Below are 25,986 nucleotides of genomic sequence, written 5' to 3' on the forward strand. Positions count from 1 at the left end.
TCTAAGTATCAGTTGCTGGAAATGGGAGGATGGTAAAAGTGCTGTCAAGCTCAGGTCACAGAGGAAGGGAAATTCTGGATAGGATGCTGGACTAGATGAGCCACTGGCCTGATCCAGCAGAGCTCTTCTTATGTCCCCCTAAACTGCTCTCACTTAACTTCTCTAAAGGAGCCACCCATCTCCCCTCCCATTCTGCCTCAGGCTGAAAACTACCTTAGAATCACAGAGTTGGAAGGGACCCCAAGGGTCATCCGGTCCAACCCGCTGCAATGCAAGAATCTCAACTAGATCATACCTACAGAATCTTACAACCACAATGTGCCAAGTCTTAAAAGGAAGCACAGCTGGTTGGACTTCCTTGGACTCCCAAGTGAGCATACATGGTTCTACCACCACCACCCCACACACACGTGCACATAAAAGCCCACAATTTATCCACACAACAACGGTGTAAGGAAGTTAGGCAGAACAGGAGCTGCTTGCCTAAAAGTCAACCAGCGCAGACTTGAACCCGGATCTTCACAATTTTAGTTGAAGCTATGGAACTGGCAGCAACCACCCTCCCATCCTTACCCCCACCCCGTTCTCCTTTCACATAAGACACACGTACTACGTTATCTGCAAAACAACACCCCTGTGAGGTAGGTTAGGCCGAGTGGCAGCGGGTCACGGGCAAGTGGGGATTCGAACTCGGAGCTCCTCAGCGCTCAGTCCAGCCCTCTCCCGCAACTTCCTGCCCTCCAGATGCCGTGGGGACTCCAGCTCCCATCAGCCTCAGCCAGCGTGGCCAGCGGCGAGGCATGATGGGAGCTGTAGTCCAACAGCCATTCAGAAGGCGGGAGCGCAGGTGAGAGGAGAAGCCGCTCTAACCACTACGAGAAGTCAGATCCCCATCAGCGCCTTCGGCTGACTCCTCCCCCTCGCAGGCCACGCGCACAGCCGCGGACCAATCCCCGGCGCCCGTGAGCTCGGCCCCGCCCCTTTCTTCCCTCCACTGCAGAAACCCCGCCTCCTCCGGCCTCCCTCAGAAGCTCCCGCAGCCACGCCCACTTTCCGCTCAGAGCGGGAGGGGGACTCGCCTCGCCCTCCTTTCTTGTTCCCCCTCCCCTTTCCCCTCGCCCCGTTTCCTCTCCGTTTTTTGTTTCCTTTCCCCTCACCAGTCCAGGCCGCGCCGGCTCCTTCATGCCTTCCTTTGTTGCCTCCGCGCAGCAGCTGCGGCCAGAGCAGCGACGGCGGCACCAGCGGCGCATGGGCGCCTCCTCTCCTTGCCCGCCTGCCTGCCTGCCTGCCTCCCCCTGCTGCTTGCCCACCCCAAAGCGGAAGCACACCAAGCGCCACTTCCGGTTAGCACTCCTCGCTATAGGAGACACGAAAGATGTAGAGCGAAGCGCTCCTACCACTTCCGGCTTCCCATCGAAAAACTGACTTTCCCAGTGCAAAAGGAATGTGCCTTAGAAAAAGGGGCGGGGTTCATCAATGAGCGACTGAGACCCAGAGCGGCGCCGGTTCACTCCATAGAGATTCGGAGCCCTCAATCGTTCACCGGAAGTTGAGGTTGCATGGTCACTCTACAGCTTTTCCTATATTTTTGTCCGTTCCTCTTCTCGCCCTTCGTCCACCAATCAGCGCGCTGCTGTTTGATTTCCCCCCTCCCCGCTTCCCTCGGCGCGCAGGGCAATCCTATGCAAACAGTGGGGCGCGCAGGGCAATCCTATATACATCTTTACTGGGATGTCCCGCTATGTTCAGTAGGGTGTGCTTTGTAACAAGGGTGTGCAAAGTGATTGTGTGGACCTTAACTTCCTTTTTTTCCGAATGTTAAGCATCAAAATCATCAATAAACTTAACCACAACAAAAGTCGCCCCCACCTCTCACCCATGAGTTTAACGAAGTACATTAAACAACCATTGTCCATGCGTAGATGAAAGATGCCAGTTTTATAGATTGCCAGACAGGGAAGCAATGAAAGGACACCATTTGTTGTTGTTCAGTCGTGTCTGACTCTTCCTGACCCCATGGACCAGAGCACGCTATCTTTCAATTCCATACAATTGTTGTGAGTCTTGAGTTACATTTGGAGCTTAGGTATATTTTCTAAATTTCTCCATTAATGACACCACTGTCCATACATTTTGTCTCCGTATGGAAAGTTGCAAGTAGCCTCAATTTTTCCAGTTTTGTGCAATCAGTTGTCCGGCTGCCACAAGCAATAATGTTATTAGTTCCTTAATTTTCAAGAAAAGTAAGGCTGTGATCCTAACATCTCTTACTAAGCAGTAAGCCCCATTGAATTCAATATGCCTTACTTCTAAGTAGATGTGTATATGACGCAAGTGATACATAGGGAAAGGAATGGAAGAGAGTATAATTCTACTATAAATTTTAAAACCATGGAAGCGCATGGTTTGGAATTTCACCGCTTTCCTTGAATTAGATCGTCTTAGGCACGCCGCCATGGTCAGTCACCCTCAATAAAACGCATGCAATGTAGAGATATTAATATTGACAAGCCTTACAGGGTTGTTGTGTGGGTTATTGTAAAACTACTGTATGTGATGCTTTCAGCAACCCAGAGCAGGACTGCAAATCTGACAAGCTGGAGCTGATGGGTAGTCGAAAACATCTGTCCTAAAGCATTAGAATATTATTTAACTTTCATATTTAGTCATCATTCATAATTATATCAAATAAGGTGCTTGTGTGGCAGAATAAAAAATTAAAAATACCGAAGAATGCTACAACTTAAAAATCATAATCAGTTAGAAAAGGAATATGTGTAGGAATGTGGATTTTTTAAAATTTTTGAATGTTTGGAAATGAGATCATTTCCTAAGGATGCAGTGCTTGCAACCTGCATTCTGCATCATACTGGAAATAAAGATGTGACCTGCAACAAAATGTTGCAGTGTAGCGGAGCAGTTCGATGTTCATCCAGTTTTTCATTCCTCCTCCCACCCACCCCTATTTTAAAGGTCCAGTTGCGGACGACTCTGGGGTTGCGGCGCTCATCTCCTTTTAGGTTGGCAGGAGCAGGAACCCAGCAACGGGGATTCGAACTGCCGGCATTCTGATCGGCAAGCTCTAGTCTCTGTGGTTTAACCCACAGCGCCACCCGCGTCCCACCCCTATTTTAGGGACAGGGGAATCTGTTGATTTCAGATTTTGCCTATATTATGTGCTTCTTGTAGGTTCTCTAAAAAGCGCAATAAACATAATTTATTTAAAAGAAAGAAAGAACAGCAGTTTTCCCCAGCCACAATATTCTGGGGGTTGTTGTTTCTGTATAATGTATTTGTTTTGTTTTTAATCTAAAAACAACAACGACCTAGGAGTAACATTTCTGCAGGGATGGGATGTGACCCACATCTGCAGCGCAGGAACAATGTATAAGGTGCAGTACAACCAGCCTGCCCTTAGAGGGCAGCACCTGCCATGGATACTTGGCTGTCTCCTCCTTAAGGTAAAAGCTAAGGCAAGCTAGCACAATTGAAGATGAAGCCAGATTGCCGGAGCTAAGAAATTGCAGGAGCTAAGCTGATGACATTTCCTTTGGAAGCTGTTTTTCTAAATGGCTCAGACACTTGCCTCTCTGAGCCTCCCCAAGGTAGTTTGCAGTGTGCTGCTCCTCTGCCATGTCAGATCAGCATCAGGTAAGACTGACCAGCTCTTCATGTCTAAGGGATTTGTAAACCCTGAGATGCAAACATGCACTGGAGGTTTTATTCTGCCCAGCATCCCAGCACAAGAACATGGCTATAAATATCAAGGTGTGCTGGCTGCATTAGAATCTAGCATTCCATATTGCACCGTTCATTTCAATTATATTCCAGACCTCTAGAAGAAGGGCAGGCAAGAATCGCCTCACATCTCAGGGTCCGGTGGGATTAAAAGATAATAAATACAGTAAATGGCATCCAAGTTGGTGGACAGTGACTGTCTGGAGGAAGAGCTGGCTTTTCGCAGCTCTGGGGTTGATGGCTCTACATTCTGCCTTCTGTGCAAGATGGAAGAAGGCGTGGCAGGAGGTTCTCTCGCCCAGGACATTTTCAAATCGGGGGGAAAAGAGCCAGAGCCAGAGAGAAAAACATCAGAAACTTTAATCCTAGGGACAGGGCCTCTGAGAGGAATTTTGAACGTTTGATTTGAACATCTTTGTTTACGCTGCAATACAGATGAGGAGAAAGAATTCACATTGAAACGTTATTTTATATTGCAATGCAGATCAGGCCGTTGGAAGACATTAGTATTAGTATTAGAAAGGCAGATAAACTTACTACAGTATTTACTTTTTTAAAAAAAAATGCTTTTCTGCCCTTTTTGTGTTAAAATTTTCCAGTCACAACATGAAAATTAATTGTCCTAGCAATGTTTGCTTGGTTCAGTAGCCTGGCCAAACCCACAAGATGTTCCTGATTGTAGACCCTAAATAACTATTTATTAGCTTGCTTTTTGTTAAATGACCTCTTTCCAGAAGCTGCTGCTGCTGGAATTGTTAATAGTATTCTTAAGCTAATGCAAACATTTGGAAACAGCCCGAGTCCATACTCTGTTAACATGCTGAACAGATCTAATGGCTTTAACTCTACAGTTACAAAATTTGCTTTACGTACAGAGGGCAAATGTTGCGTTTCTTTTCCAAAGTCATCGCCGTTAAGGTCAGCAGGATATTGCTCTGATAAAGCACTGGGGTCAAATACGGCCCTTGATGCCTCTCTCTGTGGCCCTTGGAATTCTTCATGGGCTACACACCCAGGCCCCACACCCCTTCAATGTTTTCTTTTTTTTCAAAATAATATTTATTAAACCATTTTTTAAACAAAACATATAACAACAACAAAAACAATTAAAACAAACTACATACAAAAAGAAAAAAATACAAAAAACTACAAAAATCTCATTATCTTTAACAACCTGTATTTTTCTCACATCTTAATGGGACTTCCTCCTGTCTCCTCCTTCTGCGCCCCTTGCAAATATTTTAAGTAACTTCCCATCTAGACTAATTCTATCCTTCTTCTAACAACAACAATTCTCTTATCATCTCATATCTCTTACTCAATACTATATCAATATATCAATTTCTACCTCTACATCTTAACTTAATCCTAAATCCAAATCATTTAACTCATCTTTAATTCTACAGCCTATCCTTTTTTCAAAAGACCCCTTCAATGTTTTCACCTGGCTGGAATGTGTCTGTGAACTGTGATGGCTCTCACTTACCTGGAAGGAGGCCAAAGAGAGGCTGTGTGTGTGTGTGTGTGTGTGTGGTGGGGTGTGTGTGTGTGTGAGAGAGAGAGAGAACACACCTCTGGCTTTTGCATGGCAGGTATGTAGTCTGTTGAACAAAGGTGACTATCACATCAATTTGCTCTGCCCACGTTGGCATCTAGCCCCGTCCACCATTGACATGTGGCCCCCACATGGTTATCTATGGGGGAATGTGGCCCTCAGGCTGAAAAATGTGTGCCCCCCCCCGATGCACAGAGGACAGGGGAAATAGTGGTCCAATATTCATTTTATTTGTGTATTTATAATTCCCATCTTCAAATTATGTCAAGGCAGTATAAAAAATATACCGTACTTTTTGTGTATAAGACTAGGATTTTTTATGTTAAAAATTGGGGGGGGGGGCCTCTTATACACGGATAGTGTATCCCCCCCCCATTTTCTTAATTTGGAGTCGTCCCCCCCAAAAAGCGGGCATCTTATATACAGGGGCGTGTTATACACAGAAAAATACGGTAATAATAAAATCAGCAAAAAGCTTCCATATACCAATATGTTACGTTCCCTGCCCATTTTTCACCGCCCAAGGTTTGGAACCAAGTGGCAGGAGAGAGAGAGATACAGTTTCTCGAAGAGCTGGCTTTAAATAGCTTGCGATTTATCACACTCCTGGATTTGTTCATCACACTGGTGTGTTAACATTTGTCACCAGTTATGGCGGGGTAAAAGAACATTAGGAATCCAGGCAATGTGGTACAGTGTATTTATCCTTAGGCGGGAGAGAAAACCCTGCTGAGTCAAAGAACTGGCCTGCTGTTTTCCCGAAGAACATTTTGTGGAAGCTCTTGTAAGCTCAAGGATCACATTTATCATTTTTTTATTATTAACGTTTAACAAAGAAAAGGAAGGCAGAAGAAGAAGAAGAAGAAGAGGAGGAGGAGGAGGAGGAGTTTGGATTTGATATCCCGTTTTATCACTACCCGAAGGAGTCTCAAAGCGGCTAACATTCTCCTTTCCCTTCCTCGCCCACAACAAACACTCTGTGAGGTGAGTGGGGCTGAGAGACTTCAGAGAAGTGTGACTAGCCCAAGGTCACCCAGCAGCTGCATGTGGAGGAGCGGAGACGCGAACCCGGTTCACCAGATTACGAGTGTACCGCTCTTAACCACTACACCACACTGGCTCTCAGAAGGGGGGAGGGAGAGAATTAAAGCCATTTAAAAAAAGAAAAAGAAAGAAATAATATATAAATAATACCAATAGTAACAAACAAACAAAGCCCACCTTTCGTTCACATTACAGATACAATACACATATGTCTTTAGCTTAACGTCTAAGTTAATAAACGCCCTCCAGATGCCCAGATCAGTATCAACACAAAATTAACACCAGGCTCGAAGTATAAGTCTCATTTACGATTTGCAGTTTTAAAACAAGATGAATCCATCCAACTAATGTCTAACCAGTCTTGCTCATTCTCAAGTTGTCACCTGCCCTGGGGTTCAGGCAGGGGTGTCTCCCAGAAAATATTCTAGGTTCAGAAGAAAAATCTACCATTCGTTTTTTTTAAATACAGCGGAACCTTGGTTCTTGAACTTAATCCGTTCGAAAACCAAGGCGCGGCTTCCGATTGGCTGCAGGAGCTTCCTGCACTCGAGTGGAAGCTGTGTCGGACGTACGGCTTAAAAAAAAAACGTTTGAAAACCGGAACACTTACTTCCTGGTTTTTGGCGTTCAGGAGCCAAAACGTCTGAGTACCAAGGCGTTCGAGAACCAAGGTGCGACTTTGGTATATGTGCAGATTAATGCCATATTGCGTAAGCAGCATTCAGTAGGGATAAAGCATGCATCATAAATGGAAACAAGAAGAATTACCGACGAAAGAAGAATGGACAGTGAAATTGACGGAATATGCAGAAATGGACAAAATGACGGGAAGAATCCGGGAACAGCGGGACCAGAAATTCATCAAAGACTGGTTAAAGTTTACGAACTATTTAAAAGACAATTTACAATTGAATACGCTAATAGGATTTCAAGAAGTTTTGTAGTTAATGTGTAGAAATATTATTGTAAGTATGGTTTAAAGTAAGAAGGAATTTTATGATAATGTAAGCAATGGTTGATTAAAGAAGTATAATATCAAGCTATAATTCCGAAAGCCATGTGGAGGGATTGAGGGAAGTCATGGCTTTGTTGTAAGCCAAAGTGGAAAATGTATGAAAATGTTTGATTTAATTTTATATTGTAGTAGTATAGTGTAAAAAATAATAAAAATTATATTTAAAAAAAGCATGCACCATAAAATCCACTTAAAAGTAATAGTAAAACTAGGAGAAAGAAAAACTTGAAATGCCTGCTGAAGTAATGAAGTCTTCCCCAAGCACTGGAAGTTCAACAGGGAGGGTTCCCGTTTGTTCAGTGCAGGGCGGGAGTTTTGCAAAACTGGGCCCACAATGCCGAGTACACAGCTCCTAGTAGATATGAGCTGTGTATCTGAGCCACAGGGGACCACAAACAGCGACTATGAGCTCCTCTATGGTGTGCCTAGGAAATGAAAACAGGTAGCAGTCCTCGCTTTGTTATTGCCATAGCTAAGGCTGCATACCTTCACTTACCTGGGATCCCTTCTGAATTCAACAGGGCTTAAATTTACTTCTAAGTCAGTATGGTTAGGATTGCACTGTGGATTTCTAAAATAGTATACACTGATTTTATTTCTTCAGTCCTGTATGACTTGGAAATCACCAGTGACGGCCCCATCACGACAGAAGCACAGGCTACGATTCATTCCACGTTGCGCATGACGAATGGAGGCGACTCGCCCATTAGTGACCGGAAGTACAATTTCAGCTGGGTTTATGCCCCTTTGACTTTGGTAGAGAGCTCCGAGCATGGCGTGGACTCCACAATTATAGTGACCAGCCCATTTCCAGGAGTCTTTCCTGTTTCCGTCCAGGTGATGCGCACAGACTGCTGGCTCTGTCAGACCATTGCAAGAAACCTAACGGTGTTAGAGGTGTCAGGTAAAACGTGCATGTTTTATTATGTTTTCCTGTAAGAGAAGTGGGTCTCTTATAGTGCTTCTGAAGATGTCATACAGCAGGGGTAGGCAACCTAAGGCCAGGGGGCCAGATGCGGCCCAATCGCCTTCTCAATCCGGCCCGCGGAAGGTTTGGAAATCAGCGTGTTGTTACATGAGTAGAATGTTTCCTTTTATTTAAAATGCATTTTGGGGTTATTTGTGGGGCATAGGAATTCGTTCATTTCCCCCCCCCCCTTCAAAATATAGTCCGGCCCACCACATGGTCTGAGGGACGGTGGACCGGCCCACGGCTGAAAAAGGTTGCTGACCCCTGTCATACACCATCAACTCTAGATTGAAGGGAGGCAGTATCTGTGGTGGACTGTCCACCCTTGCCTGTGACCTGCGCCTTGTCTACCTGTCCATGACTCACCTGACTAGGGTTTCCTTGATGGCAGTGGCTGGATCTGAGAAGCCACTGGCCATGTTGAACTCCCACTACATCCAAGAACTTTGCAATGCTGGTTCTCCTAGGCTCATCACTTCTCAAACACCTCCCAATCCTTCCTGTCTCTCTGGGATAGCCTTCCCCTGTGACCATTGCCTTTTCAAACAAAAAATACTTTCTCCATACGACTCCAAAGCTCATCTCTGTGGCTCACCCCCATAATTGACGAGGGCCCTCTGCCATTGCCAGGGTGTCATCTGGGGGTGAGCCAGGGATCATGGGACCAACCAGTGGTAAGGACAACACAAGAAGACTGAGCCACAGGGTTAACAAATAAGCAGCAAGCCGTAAGTCAGGACTAAAGTAATGTATAGCCAAGTTTGGGAGAATCATAGAATCATAGAGTCATAGAGTTGGAAGAGACCACAAGGGGCATCCAGTCCAACCCCGTGCCAAGCAGGAAACACCATCAAAGCATTCCTGACAGATGGCTGTCAAGCCTCTGCTTAAAGACCTCCAAAGAAGGAGACTCCACCACACTCCTTGGTAGCAAATTCCACTGCCAAACAGCTCTCACTGTCAGGAAGTTCTTCCTAATGTTTAGTTTGAATCCATTGCCCCGTGTCCACTTCTCTGGAGCAGCAGAAAACAACCTTTCACCCTCCTCTATATGACACCGCCGAGCTAAGGATGAGGCTGTTGCATAAGCAATGCTCAATTGGAACAGGAAGTCCTCTTATACTCCTTCCTGTCTAAGAGGATGGGTGGATGGAGAGATAGAATTGGTCTGTGCAGCTACTTAATGTGGTTGGTTTCCATTCTGCCCACTTTTTAGTCTCGGCCAATACTCAGATTTTATTTTGCTCCATTAAAATGTACTTCCCTCTGATTAGCAACTTAAAGTTTTAGTTGATGCATGTACCAATTAAACTTGATCAAAGCTGGGGAAATCCCAGTATTTGCCTATCCTCAAAAAAAAAAAAAACCACCCGAGAGATTTTCTCATTAGATGGGAAGGTCTTTGAGAAAGCTTCAGATGTACATAACTAAATATATTCTTTGTATTCTTTTCCCCCCGACAGAGTTTATAGTAGGGAATGTGTCCATTACCCAAACAGAGGACCATGAGTTACTTGACAAACTTGACTCCCGATCTCCAGCAGGCACTTTGACCCGGATATCATTCTTACTTCATGACCCAAGTAATTATTTCAAGTCAGCTTCATTCACTTACAAATGGGATTTTGGAGATGGGTACGTCCCTATTTTTTCTTTCCCTCCCTTTATTTATACGGATTTTAGCAGAGACCATTATTTATATGCCTGTACTAATATATCCTTACCAACAGACCCCCACCATGAACAGCATTTCTCACCAGGTGGACCTCCCAGATCACGCTGAATGAGCGCTTTGCAGTCATTGAGAACTGAGGTTACAAATGCATGGATAACTGTGACTAGACTAAAAAAAATAAAAAATAAAAATTCCTTCCAGTAGCACCTTAGAGACCAACTACGTTTGTTCTTAGTATGAGCTTTCGTGTGCATGCACACTTCTTCAGATATCTTCTTCAGATATCAGTATCTGAAGAAGTGTGCATGCACACGAAAGCTCATACTAAGAACAAGCTTAGAATCATAGAGTTGGAAGAGACCACAAGGGCCATCCAGTCCAGCCCCCTGCCAAGTAGGAAACACCATCAAAGCATTCCTGACAGACGGCTGTCAAGCCTCTGCTTAAAGACCTCCAAAGAAGGAGACTCCACCACACTCCTTGGCAGCAAATTCCACTGCCGAACAGCTCTCACTGTCAGGAGGTTCTTCCTAATGTTTAGGTGGAATCTTCTTTCTTGTAGTTTGAATCCATTGCCCGTGTCCGCTTCTCTGGAGCAGCAGAAAACAACCTTTCTCCCTCCTCTATATGACATCCTTTTATATATTTGAACATGGCTATCATATCACCCCTTAACCTTCTCTTCTCCAGGCTAAACATACCCAGCTCCCTAAGCCGTTCCTCATAAGGCACCATTTCCAGGCCTTTGACCATTTTGGTTGCCCTTAGTTGGTCTATAAGGCGCTACTGGAAGGAATTTTTTTATTTTTTATTTTGTTTTGACTATGGCAGACCAACACAGCTACCTACCTGTAACTGTGACTAGACTACTGCTATCCAAGAACAGTTGTAATTGGTGCACCAATCATAGCTTGTAAAGGGCACTCCAAAGCCCTTAGCTTGCAGTGACAGAGATGGGTCCAGGCACACCCTAGGGCTGAGTGATAATCTGGTTTTCAGCATTGCAATATATCACCAGCTAATCATTGTGCTATATTGATAAATCATGATATCTGAAATAATGATATAGCTATGAAGATTCATTGGCTGACGGTTTTTCCCGTATTGTGATTTTTGCATAGCACACACCCACACACATCATGATTCGCAATATATTGCCAGGTCAAAAAGTATGAAACCGATAGCACAATATGAACTTCAAAACAGTTTTGGATGATCTATTGATATATCTCCCAGCCCTAGCCCTAGATCTTCATTTCAGAGGGATTGGAACATGTCTAGAATAGATGGGTGGCCAATTTCTTTGACATAAGAGCCACTCAACCATAGTGCCTCTGACCACTAGCCATGCTGGCTATGCTCAGCCTCCATAGCTAGAGACCCTAATGCTTCTGAATAACAGAGGCCAGAGGATGGGAGGGTCCTTGTATGCTCTGATCCTGCCTGAGGGTTTCTCAAAGGCATCTAGTTGACCACTGGGAGAAAAGGACTAGATGAGCCATTGGCCTGATCCAGGAGGCTCATCTCATATCCTTAGGGTTCAAACACAGTTTATTGGCCCTGATCCAGTCAACCACTGAATCACCTGGATTGGCGCACAGTCTCTTCTTACCCAGATGTTAGAGATGCATAGGAAGCAATTCATGAATGAAACCATCAGATAATATGCCCACACAAACGCTGTGTGACTAAAAAAAAAAAGACAATTGATTTCCACTGTTTCCCCATCACCTGCAGAACCGAGATGACAACAGAACACCCCACTGTCTACCACAATTACCCTGCTGTTGGGGTTTGCACCGTGAACCTGGAGGTGGCAGCAGAATGGAGACAAGATGGGACCAGGATGGAGCATCGAAGGAAGATGGTCCAGAAAACAGGGCATTTTTCTGCTGCGTTGGAATTGATGGGTAATGTCAAGTAGACAGGGGAAAGCTAGGCACGGTCTAGTGCTATACTCGGCATCCCTTTTGGTCTGTGAGGAACACAAGTTCAGGAGACCTGATCCACACACAAACACCACCCGAGTCAGCTTGGTCTCCTTTCCTACAGATCAGTGATCACTGATGCCTATTTGGACTGGCAGCACAGAGGGCAGGGAAGCCATCAGTGAGCAGAGCCAGAGCCAATGGCAGGCAGAGCCAACAAATTCTATTTTTGTCCCCCTCCTCACTGCGGAGTTCTACAAGGGCAACACTGAGGCAGAGGAGGAGGAGGATGAAGCCAGCTGGTAGTACCATTGTTGTAAGAGGTCAGACAAGAGGAGCTGGCCGAGGGCAGCTGGCAGAGGAGCTACAGACTCTTGAGTAGGCTATGGAACAGGAACAGTCTGCAGCATTCAGTGTAATGCTGGGTTGGTTCAGACACCACCACCACCACCACCATCATCTTCATCATTTATTATTCATACCCTGCCCATCTGGCTGGGTTTCCCCAGCCACTCTGGGCAACTCCCAACAGAACAATAAAAACACGATAAAAGATCAGACATTAAAAACTTCCCTAAACAGGGCTGCCTTCAGATGTCTTCTGAAAGTCAGATAGTTGTTTATTTCCTTGACATCTGACGAGAGAGCGTTCCACAGGGCAGGCGCCACGACCGAGAAGGCCATCTGCCTGGTCCCCTATAACCTCACTTCTCGCAGTGATGGAACCGCCAAAAAGCCCTCGGAGCTAGACCTCAGTGTCTGGGCTGAACGATGGGGGTGGAGACGCTCCTTCAGGTATGCAGGGCCGAGGCTGTTTAGGGCTTTAAAGATCAGCACAAACACTTTGAATTGTGCTCGGAAACGTACTGGGAGCCAATGTAGGTCTTTCAGTCTTGGCAGTCACCAGTCTAGCTTGACAGAGATGGAAAGACACAATGTTTGTGTGTGTCCTTCCCAAACTGGCCTCAGATGTTCTTACTTGCTGGATTCCAGTTAACTCTGCCCATCACTAAAATAAAGCGTGTCTAAGCTCAGGCCCTGTGGGTTAAACCAGAGCCTAGGGCTTGCCGACCAGAAGGTTGGCGGTTCGAATCCCTGCCACGGGGTGAGCTCCTGTTGCTCGGTCCCAGCTCCTGCCCACCTAGCAGTTCGAAAGCACGTCAAAGTGCAAGTAGATAAATAGGGACCGCTCTGGCAGGAAGGTAAACGGCGTTTCCGTTCGCTGCTCTGGTTTGCCAGAAGCGGCTTTGTTATGCTGGCCACATGACCCGGAAGCTGTCTGCGGACAAACACCGACACCCTCAGCCTATAGAGCGAGATGAGCACCGCCACCCCAGAGTCGGACATGACTGGACCTGATGGTCAGGGGTCCCTTTACCTTTACCTTTAAGCTCAGGCCCACCAAGAAGGAAAAAACTGTTCTTTAGCCTGGGCATTCTTCCCCTAATCTCAGCTGTGAGGATCTGGTTGAGATGTGAGAAAAGCACTTTGCACACGCTTAACTGTGCTCACTTTGCTGAGCGGTGAGGTTGGGTTCCCTTTGTAAGGAGGTCTGTGGCACATTTTGGAGTATTTGCATTTGTTTGCAGATACACGGGTTGTGCATAAGCGGAGGCACAGCTTGAACCAAGAATTTACCCTTATGTTGGCAGCCAAATGATCCCCGCTGTTGTGCTTCCAGTGCTATCCCTCTCAGATTTGCCCAGAATACTAATTACATTAACATCAGCGTGAAATGATCTTTTTTCAAAGCACAAACTTAACAGTTCTTAACCTCTCTACTCCAGATGCTGTCAGAGGTATTAACATTGTCGGATCCACAGAGGCTCATGTGATGGAAAACTTAAATTTATCACTGCATGTCCAAGGCAGGTAAGCAGCCAGCAAAAGAAAAACACCCACCCTATATCTATCATTATGCTTTCCCTTCTGATCTGCTATTTGCATTCTCCTCCGGGCCCGAGGATTCAAGTTACAAGAAAGGAGTTTCCGACTAAACACCAGGAAGAACTTGCTGAGAGTTAGAGCTGTCCGACAGTGGAACAGTCTCCTTTGAGAGGTGGTGGGCTCTCCTTCCTTGGAGGTTTTAAAACAGAGGTTGGATGTCCATTTGTCATGGATGCTTTAGCTGAGATTCTTGGATTGCAAGGGGGTTGGACTGGGTGGCCCTCGGGGGTCCCTTTCAGCTCTATGAAATCAAGGGATTATTAGATCAGAAGTAAACACTGCCAAGTTGCGATGAACCTCCACTTCAGACTCTCCCCTCGTTACTAAGTGAATTTTTAATCAGGCGTTCTGGGTCAAATTACAATGCACCCCACCTGTCCCTCTGAGGTCCGTCTGTTATTGCCCTTCCCTTCGATTAACAATCTGGGAATTTCTTAGTAAGTTTTCCTGTCCAGCGGCCGTGGCCGGTTATATCCTCTGCTCTGGGCTTCGGGGGTTAACCTCTCTTTTGCCTACAGTTCGGGGTCTCTCTTTATTAGATCCCCTCACTATATCAGTTGGCTAAGCCCTCTTAGCAACTCTGTGGCAATACCAGGTTTCCCGCCCGCTAGCCCCTCCTGAGGGAACTCCAAGACACAAACTATTGCCTTTCAGGTTAGTTTTGCCCTTTCCCTGAGTTCCCCTCCTCAAGAGCCTATATAACTCGCTGGACCAAAAGAACGACGATATTTTCTTGGCTCAACAACAAGAGATCTTTATTTATTACAGAGGCATAACGGTTTCAGTCTTGGTTCATAAGCTTAGTTTCTTAACAGTGTAGATTCTTCCTTTCAGCAACATAAACACATCTTCAACAATCCTAACCTAAATCTAACGTGGCCCCACACCCTCCTTCTTCAGTCACCACTCTCCCTCACACTCACACCCCTCTCTAACGGCTGCTCCCTCCTTTTAAATAGCGGAATGTCCCGCCTTCCAAGGGGTATCTGCCACTCAAACTGGGGAGCCCATTAACTCCTAAAACACCGCGGGTCTCTGAACAGCCCCTAACTTAGATCTGATTCATTACACAAGTGCATTGCTTTCACTGGGTAGAATACGCCCTGGGTAGCAGGGACAAGCAAGCAGCCAACCTCCGAAGGATGAGATAGCTGGTGTTTGCTGTCAGTACGGAGGTCCAAAGAGCAGGAGTCTGTCCCGAAACGCAGCAGGACAAAGGTCTGTTGTTGACTCTTCTTCAAGACAAAACAGCCACGTTGCCAGCCAAAAACTGCCGCATCATCTCTAAAAACAGTCGCTGAGCTAATGAATCTGGAGCAGCGGCTGTTTTAGGCTCTCTCATCCGTTTGCACTGCCAGCCAGGTTGTCACGCTTCTGCTTTGGCACAGGCAAGAAAATACGTGTGTAGCAGGGTGTGTACATAGGGGAACATAACAAGAGCTCTGCTGGATCAAGCCAATGGCCCATCTAGTCCAGGATCCTGTTCTCACAGTGGCCAACCAGGTGAGATCACCTTCTGAGGCCCTCCTTCATGTGCCTCCTCCTCGAGAGGTGTGGAGGGTGGCAACACAAGAACGGGGCCTTCTCTGCAGCGGCTCCCCATTTGTGGAATGCTCTCCCCAGGGAAGTTCGCCTGGCAAAAACGTTCCTTTTTAACCAGGCCTTTGGTTGACCTGATTGACATCCTATACCCTTTTTAAAATGTGGCTCTCTTTTGGGGGGGGCAGGGGCGTTATTTGGGTTTTGTTTTTATTTTATATATTGTGACCTTTTCTGTGAACCGCCCTGAGACCTCCGGGTATAGAGCAGTATATAAATTCAATTAATAATAATAATATGGACATTTTCCACTAATGTACATGTTTACCGCATTTTTTCGCTCCATAGGGCACACCGGACCATAGGGCGCACCTCGTTTTTAGAGGAGGAAACAGGGGGGGGGGATTTCTGGTTTTCCTCCTCTAAAAGCCCTGTTTTTTTGAGGATCAGCTAAAAGTTTTGCAGCTTTTTTTGCAAAGGGAAAAGCCCTATATTTTGAGGATCAGCTCAAAGTTTTGCAGCTTTTTGCAAAGGGAAAAGCCCTGTTTTTTTGAGGATCAGCTCAAAGTTTTGCAGCTTTTTTGCAAAGGGAAAAGCCCTGTTTTTTTGAGGATCAGCTAAAAGTTTTGCAGCTTTTTTTGCAAAGGGGGAAAAGCAAAGCTTCTTTTGCAAAGGGGGAAAAGCAAAGAGGAAAAGCCCCGTTTTTATGGGGTTCAACTCACATTTCTGCAGCTTCTAAAGGAAAGGGAGCCTTTTCTACAGTTTCCAGACAGATAATCTAATCAGCCAGTCACATGTCGCTGGGGAAACAAACAACCTCCCTCTGCAGCACATTCAACAAAGGAGGGCGGGGCAAGAGAGCAGGGCTGAAAGGGAGCCGGGGACTCTTATCTCTCTCCCAATCTCTTGCTGATCAGCTGCTGAGCGGGGTCCTTTCAACACCCCCTTTTCTCTTTGTAAAATAAAAAGCATGATCCTCTTTTGGCCCCTGGGCAATTTAGCTCCAGGGACCACCATTCGCTCCATAAGACACACAGATATTTCCCCTTATTTTTTAGGAGGGAAAAAGTGCGTCTTATGGAGCGAAAAATACGGTAAATGCACACTGTACCCTAGTGTGTGCATTTTTGTACACATTTTACTTGGCTGGAGAGCTGCATTGGAAGATGGAGAGAAGTCAGCGAATGTCAACAGATGCCTGTCTGTGTTTTCGGTTCACACATTGTTTTGGAAACTCCCCGTTTGGTAGGCTTGTCTTGAAATGGGAGAGGAATCAAATTTATCATTTATCCCTACCTGGGAGTAAGCCCCAACTGTGTGAGTTGGCACACAGAAAAATGCACCGCCAGCCACCTAAAGCAGAATAGAGATTTTGTCCTTCTTTCTTCCCAGCCTGCCTCTCCACTTGTGCTGGTTAATCAAGACCGAATGCGTTCCGCTCGACAGGGACCACTGCCACCTGGTGGCGATGAACGCTACACACTACAATCTGAGCCACGTCTTCAAGGACGCCGGGCAGTACTGCCTTAGCGTGCGAGTGGAGAATGGGGTCAACATGTTGCAGTCGTACCAGGAGATTCAAGTGAGGCCGTCAGGTGAGAGTTAGGAGAAAAGCTACTCCACAGTTGGAAAGCACGTTTTTAATATATATACATATTAGGAGAATTTCATTTACAGGTGAAACTCGAAAAATTAGGTCCATTTATGTAAGCAATTGTTTTCATCAGCTACTGGAGTTTAATATATGAGATAGACTCATGACATGCAAAGCGAGATATGTCAAGCCTTTGCTTGTTATCATTGTGATGATTATGGCGTACAGCTGATGAGAACCCCAAAGTTGAAATTGTTAATTTGGGGTTCTCATCAGCTGTATGCCATAATCATCACAATTATAACAAATAAAGGCTTGACATATCTCGCTTTGCATGTCATGAGTCTATCTCATATATTAGTTTCACCTTTTAAGTTGAATTACTGAAAGAAATGAACCTTTCCACGATAATCTAATTTTTCGAGTTTCACCTGTATATGATAAGACTCTTGGCCACCGTTGGGGTGCATAGAACCCATTTTTGCTGTCCTGTTCTCAGCAACAGTATATAGTTCAAGAGCCTATTCACTTCTGAAAATCTTAAATTTTCCTGTAGTTTCTTGTTTCTGTTTTACCAGCTCTTTCTCCTCAAACTTAATAAGTGTGGGACACAATAAAAGCATGTGTTTCAAGAAAGCATTGTTCATATTACATCTCCAGCAAACAGCTACATTAGATAGGGAGTCCAATAGATTATAAATAGTCTTTTCTGCTGTGTAAGTTTTGGTGTGTGCACCATTGCTCCTTGTTCCATTTCGACTGGGCCCTTTACCTTTTCTCCTCCTGCACAGGATTGATCAGCTTAATTGGGTGATCCCATTGGGTTCCAATATCATGAGAAAAGTGGATTAAGTTTATCCACTTCTTCCACCCCTTGCGTAATCCTACACACCTGTGAGTGTATCTCTCTCTCTCTCTCTCTCTCTCACACACACACACACACACACACTTTCCCCTTTTTTTCTCAAGTGCAAACCCACTAATTCCATAAGCTTTCCTAGGGAGGGAGTTGCTCTCAGTGGCGTTGCTAGCCTCTGCGCTGCTGGGGGCGGCGGCAGCGCAGAGGAACCCCCCTGGGGGAGGGGCACGACGCGTGCGTCGTGACGTCATCATGACGTCACGACGCACGTGGGTGCAGAAAGGGGAAATTTCCCCCTTTCCGAGGCTTTTTTTCGGCGGGGGGGGTCGACTAGCGAGGAGGGCGTGACAAGCGTGACACCCTCCTCGCTAGTCGACCCCCCCCCGCCGAAAAAAAAGCGGCGGAAAGGGGAAAAAAGAAGCAGAGCCGGCGCTCTGCATTCAAGCCCCGGCTCTGCTTCCTTTCCCCGCCCCCCCCCCCCGCGGGTTTTTTCGGCGGGGGGGGTCGACTAGCGAGGAGGGCGTGACAAGCGTGACACCCTCCTCGCTGGTCGACACCCCCCCCGCCGAAAAAAAAGCGGCGGAAAGGGGAAAAAAGCAGAGCCGGCGCTCTGCATTCAAGCCCCGGCTCTGCTTCCTTTCCCCGCCCCCCCGCGGGTTTTTTCGGCGGGGGGGGTCGACTAGCGAGGAGGGGTGACAAGCGTGACACCCTCCCTCGCTGGTCGACCCCCCCCGAAAAAAACAGCGGAAAGCACCCCTTCCAGGTGCTGCTGGGTGAGGGAGGGAGCGGCGGCGCGTGGGCGTGGCAAGAGAGGCCGCCGCTTGTCACCCCCACCCGCCGCTTCTCACCCTGTCACTGGGGGCGTACCGCCCCCACCGCCCCTCCCCAGCGACGCCCCTGGTTGCTCTAACCGCCCAACCATTTTGGTTCCCCTTTCCTGCACCTTTTCCACATCTACAACAGGCGTGCAAGGAACCCTCAGGCCCAAGGGCCAATGTGGCCTCCCCGCCTCTCTACCTGAGCCCTCAGAACTCTTCCCACAAGCCCTGCTTCATACCCTGAGCCTTTTTGTGTACCTGGAATTTGTCACCGAACTCTTATTACGCTTCTCTGGATGGCAGCTACAGAAGGGCCTGCGAATGTGTGTAGAATCTCGCCCTGCTGCACCAAAGTAAAATGTGCATAGGTTGCTCCAACCACTCTGGCATCTGGCCCCGCCCACCACCACTGGCACGTGGCCCTCAGAAGGTCCCCAGAAAGCAATGCGGCCCTCGGTATGGGGGGGGGACGACACAACATTTCACGCTCCTCCTTTTGAGTTGTGGCAACAGGAGCTGGACATAGAAGTCCAAGTGTGGTCCACACACCTTAGATTCGTACAAAGGCGTTGAGATTTTTCCTGTTAGATTTCCAATCTAAGCACCCTCCTCCTCCTCTTCTCCAGGCATCCACCCAGCTTTCTTAGCCCTGCCTTGCATCACCCTTTTATCAGCCATGCTGGGATTAGCTGCCTACGTGACGTTCCGGAGCAGCACACAGCAAAAGGATCTTGTGGAGGTACTTCCGTGATGGCTGCTGCCATGCTCACATTGGGGGCCGAGGGACCCAAGCCGAATTTAATCTTGCTTGCATCACAAGCGGGGCCTGCAACTAAATGTTGCCTCATGGAGCGCAGCTGTTCAGGATTCCTGCCACTCTGTGCCATTCCTCGAATCATGTTCGGGTCCGAGGCCAGATCCCACAGAGCAGGCAGCCAGGTCACACTCTGTAGGACCCCAGGCTAGCTCCAAGTTGTTCCAACAAAGGCTGAGAGGAGACTGAGCCCTTTAAAGCATCTGCCCCCCCCCAGACCACCTCCTCCAGGCTCCACCCTCTTGTGCATGACATTAGAGTCTTGAAGGGCCAACACTCTGGCCTGGAGACATGTCATTCCTCCTCCACTCCATAGCCTTCTAGTGCGCTCTCGACTGCACCACCCAACTGGTGATGTGCGCCGGGAGGCATTTGGCTTCTCAAGCTTGGGGGAAGGCACCCTCAATGGTCCTGGCTCAGGCATGAGAGGTTGCTCCCATGGGCTCCTGTTTATCAGTCCCCGGGCTCAGTGGTCTCTTGGCTATGACTCCATAGCTGGAGACCCTGCAACCCCTGACTCTGACCCTCGATCACTGCTAGATCCTGTGGTCCTTACACCCCATGTTCCTGGATGTCGTCCCCCCCCCTACGCAAACAGTGAATCAGGCCAGGCTGAGAGGCGGTGACTGGACCAAGGTCACCGGTGAGATTCATGGCCAAGTGGGGATTTGAACCCTGGTCTCCCGGGTTTTGAATCCAGCACAATAGCCGCCGCCCTGCATAATTCTTCACAGAATTATAGGCATTGCTGAATGCATCTGGCTATTTTCCAAAAATGTAAACTTACAAGTATACTTAAACTTCTCTAAGCCTTTGAAGCCTTCACGGGGAGGGTTGGTTTGTCACCCGAGACATTCTTGGAACCGGCTTTGTCTTCCCCGTTGTCGAAACGCAGGTTGCCGATTTTGACTTCTCCCCAATGTCCGACACCTCGCCTTCCGGCCCTGAGTGGAGCTGCCGCCAAATGTGTTGCGAAACCTGCTGCCTCTGGCCATCTCAGGAGTCTTGCGAGACGATCCGAGAGCATCGCCGCCTCCTGCGCCCTTTGCGTGAGCCAGTGAAAATGTACACCATGTGAATCAACGTAGCTTTGTTTGTCTTATGCTGCTGCTGGCTTGGCCTTCTCCTGCCCGCCTCCCCCCCCCGTCTCCATGCAGGGGTGCTGCCGCTGCTGCATGGACAACACGTATCTTTTGCTGGTGCATGGAAAGTTGACATCTGTTCTAGAGCCCTGGGTTGTAGATTATTTCACCAGGTCGCCTGAGAAGAGCAGACTTGGATCTGCACTGAGAATGCATTCCTATGCAGCAAGGGTGGGGGAGCCTCAGCCCTGGGGGGCCAAATGTGGCCCTGCAGGTATCTCCTCTGTCTGGCCCTTGGGACTGCTCCGCACCTTCCTTAAGTGCTTTTGGCTTGCTGGATTTTGCCCTAGAAATGCCATAATGCCTCTTGCTTGCCTGGATGAAGAGATGTGCTTGCGTGTGTAAAACATGCCTGAAATGTATGGGGAGACCTGGCCAGATGGGCGGGGTATAAATAATAAATTATTATTATTATTATTATTATTATTATTATTATTATTATTATTATTATCCTGTCACAAGATGGTAAGAGCCATTGTGCTTCTTCACCTCTGGTCATGCCCACTTTTGCTGCTGGCCACGGCTACCCCAGACATGCAGCCTCTGGAAGGGCTGTCCACGAGGGACTGTGTCCCTGCAGCTGAAAAAGGTTCCCCACTGCTAGGGTTGGGCGATATATCGATATGCAGTGTTAACTTGCTTCTCAAACTTAATCCGTTCCAGAAGTCCGTTCCAAAACCAAAGCGTTCCAAAACCAAGGCGTGCTTTCCCACAGAAAGTAAGGCAAAATGGATCCATCCGTTCCAGACTTTTAAAAACAACCCCTAAAACAGCAATGTAACGTGAATTTTGCTATCTAACGAGACCATTGATCCATGAAATGAAAGCAATAAACAATGTACTGCAGTCACTCAATCAATCAATCAATCAATCAGTAGCTGAACTGGGTTCCACTGTCACACAAACAAAACAAAAAAAAGAGCTACAAATCGCAAAAGAAATGGCAAAAACAGACAGAGCTCAGAGTAGCACTCACAACGGGTGCGTAACACTCAAAACAGATCACTTCCGAATGAAGTTCGCAAACGGGAACGTCCAGGTTTGCAGTGTTTGGGTTCCAAGTTGTTTGAGTACCAAGGCGTTTGAGAACCAAGGTGCCACTGTAGTGTCCAAAACCGGTTTCATAATTTTTGGTCTGGCAGTCTATCACAAATCATGATGCATGTGTGTGTTATGCAACAATCACAATGTGGGGAAAACTGCGAAGCCAACCAATGAGAGCCAGCAGTGGTGTAGTGGTTAAGAGCGGTAGACTCATAATCTGGGGAACCGGGTTCGTGTCTCCGCTCCTCCACATGCAGCTGCTGGGTGACCTTGGGCTAGTCACACTTCTCTGAAGTCTCTCAGCCCCACTCACCTCACAGAGTGTTTGTTGTGGGGGAGGAAGGGAAAGGAGAATGTTAGCCGCTTTGAGACTCCTTCGGGTAGTGATAAAGCGGGATATCAAATCCAAACTCCTCCTCCTCTTCTTCTTCTTCTTCTTCTTCTCTACGTAGGTCCATCCTTATTTCAGACATCATGATATATACCGATATATCATGATGTTTGGCTGGGAATATATCACAGTGTTGAAAACCGGATATTGCACAGTCCTACCCACTGCTAATATGCAGGCTTACTGAGAAACAAGTTCAACTGAACTCAGTAAGACACACTCCACAGGAGGTGCATTCAGGATTGTAGTCTAAAATGGCGGGTTTTGTTTTTGTTTGTTTTTAAAGAAAATAAATGTATTCTGTATCTATCTCTCACACATAAAGTGTCACACTTTAGTCAGAACTTTGAATGATTTTATTTGTAGGATTGGGGGAGGGGGTAGAAACGTGATTTCGCTTGCATTTTAATTTGCACTTTTTTGAACGGAGGAGCCAACTGAAACACAGCTACCCTTTTGGAATTTGCATGTCTCCAAATCGTGCAGCGCTGGCTGTTCTGCAGCAAATCAATGCGTACAGCAGCAAAAATGGCATACAGAAATGCATTCTGTTAGGGGGTTGTTTGCAAAAACATAAAAACATGCAGCTTAATCGAAGCTGTGTACAAGGTGTTTACAGTATTTGGGTGAATCCGCACGTAAAATGCTGCTGAATTTTCACGAGGGTTGTTTTGGGTTTTTTTTTAAGCAAATGGCTGCAGATATGAACTGAATGTATGACTGGAATACTGAGAAACAGAAGGAAACAAAAACTGACAGATCTGTCCATCTCTATTGCATGTGTTCCTCTGCAACCCATGAGATATACATGACCATCATGTTTTGGTTTGGTTTGGTTTGGTTTGGTTTGGTTTTCATTTTAAGCCAAAATCCTAAAAGGGGACTGTTATGTATTGGGTTTAACACGTTATGATTCTAACCAATCGCAGAGCGTAGGTGGATGAAAGTTCTAATGGCAAGCTCTGTCAACTGTCAACTGCCAACTGGTACTTCTTCTTGTTGGGCTTTCAGAGTGTGTTCTTGTTTTAATATGGAAGTGAGCTGTTGAATAAACGAAGTTATATTGGGCTTCTGACTGTTCCTGAATATTTAATACTGGCGACGAAGGTGGGATGCTGGCCCTCCCGGTTTTGAGGCCTGCCACTCACAGTGAGCTTGAGTTGGAGGCCTGGATTTGAGGCCTGAGTTGGCACTGCAGCACCGCCCTGCCACTCATAGTGAGTGCGACATCAAGTCACGCTGGACTCTGCGGAGAACTCCGGTAGTGAGGAAGGGCCAGCAGCGCCTTCGCAATCAACCAGCACAACACAAGCGACAGCTCAAGGTACGAAAATGGCCACTGGGCAGACTAGGCCACCACCAGACTTCGACTTGAGCCACCCCGAGCAATGGCCACAATGGCTCCGCCGAATAAAGAGCTATGTTCGGCTTCAAGGGTTTACTAGGGAAATTGATAAAGTAGATGTACTTCTCACTGTGCTGGGAAGTTCCGCCATCACTCTACTGGAAGGTCTGATGGCACCCAGGGACATAGAGGCCTGCACTTTCGATGAGCTGACACAGGCTATGACAAGACACCTCGCGCCTCAGCCAACTAAGAACCACTGCCGCTACGACTTGGCGCACAGAGTGCAACAAGCGCAAGAGTCAGCGAGTGAATACATCACCGCGCTCCGGGCAATTGCGATGTATTGCCAATTCACGGACATCGAGGAACGACTTCTCGAAAGATTCATCACTGGCGTGCGAGACAGCCGTCTCCGCCGCAAGCTGCTGGCAAAAGATGACATCACAATGATGGAAGCAATTAATATGGCCACAGCCTTTGAGAAGGATAACGCCCATGAGGCGGCCTACAGCCTACATGCCGAAGTGAGAACTCACCGCATACAGCGAGACCGGTCACCTTCAGTAGATTCCCACAATGGGGATGTCCACCGAGCTTCGGACAGATCCGACCGACACCACAGCTCTCAAGCTACGAGCACATTGTCGAACCAGCGATCATCTGACGCACCTCAAGGGACCTGCGCCAGCTGCGGAGAAAACCACGAGCGGCGGACATGCAGGTTTCGGAATGCCACATGTCGCCGCTGTGGAAAAACTGGGCACATTGGTCGAGTCTGCCGCTCCAAGACCTTCGGAGCACGACCCAAGCAACGTGTCCATGAGGCCTACATAGAGGAGGAGTTACAGTCCACCTCTTCAGCCAGGGTACTGCAACTTCCGTCCCCGGGGCCCAATAAACTTAGGGTGCGACTCAAGATAGAGGGATCCCCGTGTACTATGGAGTTGGATACCGGCTCATCCTACTCCATAATATCTGCTAAGACTCTGAAAGAGCTTTGTCCTGACGGCGGTCCTCCTCTCCGCCCGGCCCCCATAGTTCTGCGGGACTTCCAGAGGAAAAGAATACAGCTAAAGGGTATGGGCACCTTCAAGGTCCAGTTTAAGAAGTACACCAAGAATTTGAACCTCATCATAACAAAAGGCCCATTCACTAGCCTTCTAGGCCTAGCATGGTTCGGGCCATTAGGCTTAAGCATTTCAGGGCTTAATCAGATTTCCCCAGGGGCAGAATTCGAATCAATCTGCCAGGAGTTTCCATCAGTCTTTGATGGAACCCTGGGCCTGTACAACGGACCCCCGATTTCCCTACGGCTGAACCCCACAGTGCAACCCATCCGGGTCAAGGCCCGTAGAGTCCCATTTGCGCTGAAACCCAGGATCGATGAGGAGCTTGATCGCTTAGTCGCACAAGGGGTCTTAGAGCCGGTAGATTCGGGAACCTGGGAAACCCCAATTGTCACACCGGTTAAGCCAGATGGCTCAGTCCGTATTTGTGGTGATTACAAATGCACCCTGAACCGGGCCTTACAGGACCACGCATACCCGGTTCCAGTAGTGAACCACGTGTTAGCGACCCTGGCTGAGGCCAAGATTTTCGGGAAGTTAGATTTAGCGCAAGCTTATCAGCAGCTGCCCGTTGATGAGGCTACCGCAGACGCCCAGACAATCGTGACTCACAGGGGTGCTTTCAGGGTCAAACGCCTACAGTTTGGAGTTTGTGTGGCCCCAGGGTTATTTCAGAGCCTAATGGATCGTCTCCTTAAAGGCATTCCCGGAGTCACACCGTTTTTCGATGATGTGCTGATTGCCGCATCATCAAAAGAGGACTTTACCGCCAGATTACGGACAGTGCTCCAACGCTTCCAGGCAGCAGGACTTAAAGTAAAGCAGAAAAAGTGCCTGTTGGGAGTTAGCAGTGTGGATTTCCTGGGGTTCCGGGTTGACGCGGATGGCCTGCATCCAGCAGAGGACAAAGTGCGCGCCATTTGCGATGCCCCAGACCCAAAGAACAAGGCAGAGTTACAAGCCTTCTTGGGACTTCTTAATTTTTATCATGCATTCCTGCCACACAAGGCAGCCGTAGCTGAGCCTTTGCACAGGCTCCTGGACAAAAAAGCACCATGGATCTGGGGCCCTCGACAGGCCAAGGCTTTCCGAGGGGTCAAAGACTTGCTTGTGTCCAACTCAGTGTTGGCACACTTCGACGAAAAGCTTCCGGTGGTGTTGGCTTGCGATGCTTCCCCTTATGGAGTGGGCGCAGTACTGGGCCACCAGCTCCCAGATGGGAGGGAAGTTCCAGTGGCTTACTTCTCCCAAACTCTCACGTCGGCAGAGCGCAACTACTCCCAGATCGACAAGGAGGGTTTGGCAATAGTTAAAGGAGTCAAAAAGTTTCATGACTTCCTTTATGGTCGGCCTTTCACAATCATTACAGACCACAAGCCACTCCTGGGACTCTTTGCGCCCGACCGCCAGACACCCCAGATGCTTTCGCCACGAGTATTGCGCTGGTCCATTTTCCTGGCCGGGTACCAATACTCACTACAGCACCGACCTGGGAAAG

General features: G+C 47.6%; 2 protein-coding genes across 7 annotated transcripts in view; one reads left to right on the forward strand and one right to left on the reverse strand.

The window, feature by feature from the left end:
* The window catches only part of TRRAP (transformation/transcription domain associated protein), a 175,689-nt gene extending 174,415 nt beyond the window's left edge, over window positions 1-1,274 (reverse strand). For all 6 annotated transcript variants that reach the window (XM_033166488.1, XM_033166487.1, XM_033166486.1 and 3 more), the window contains exon 1: window positions 1,158-1,274. The gene's annotated coding sequence lies outside the window, so the exon portion shown is untranslated. The remainder of the gene's footprint in view (window positions 1-1,157) is intronic.
* Window positions 1,275-7,898: 6,624 nt separating this feature from the next.
* Window positions 7,899-20,603, forward strand: TMEM130 (transmembrane protein 130). The gene is made up of 7 exons (XM_033166490.1): window positions 7,899-8,256; window positions 9,786-9,957; window positions 11,735-11,907; window positions 13,713-13,797; window positions 16,804-17,006; window positions 19,309-19,421; window positions 20,392-20,603. The coding sequence occupies exons 1-7, from the start codon at window positions 7,899-7,901 to the stop codon at window positions 20,572-20,574; spliced, it is 1,287 nt and encodes a 428-aa protein (XP_033022381.1). The 3' UTR covers window positions 20,575-20,603.
* The last annotated feature ends 5,383 nt before the right edge of the window (window positions 20,604-25,986 follow it).

The sequence above is a fragment of the Lacerta agilis genome, chromosome 13, assembly GCF_009819535.1.
Source record: "Lacerta agilis isolate rLacAgi1 chromosome 13, rLacAgi1.pri, whole genome shotgun sequence".
In the NCBI taxonomy this organism is placed as follows: Eukaryota; Metazoa; Chordata; class Lepidosauria; order Squamata; family Lacertidae; genus Lacerta; species Lacerta agilis.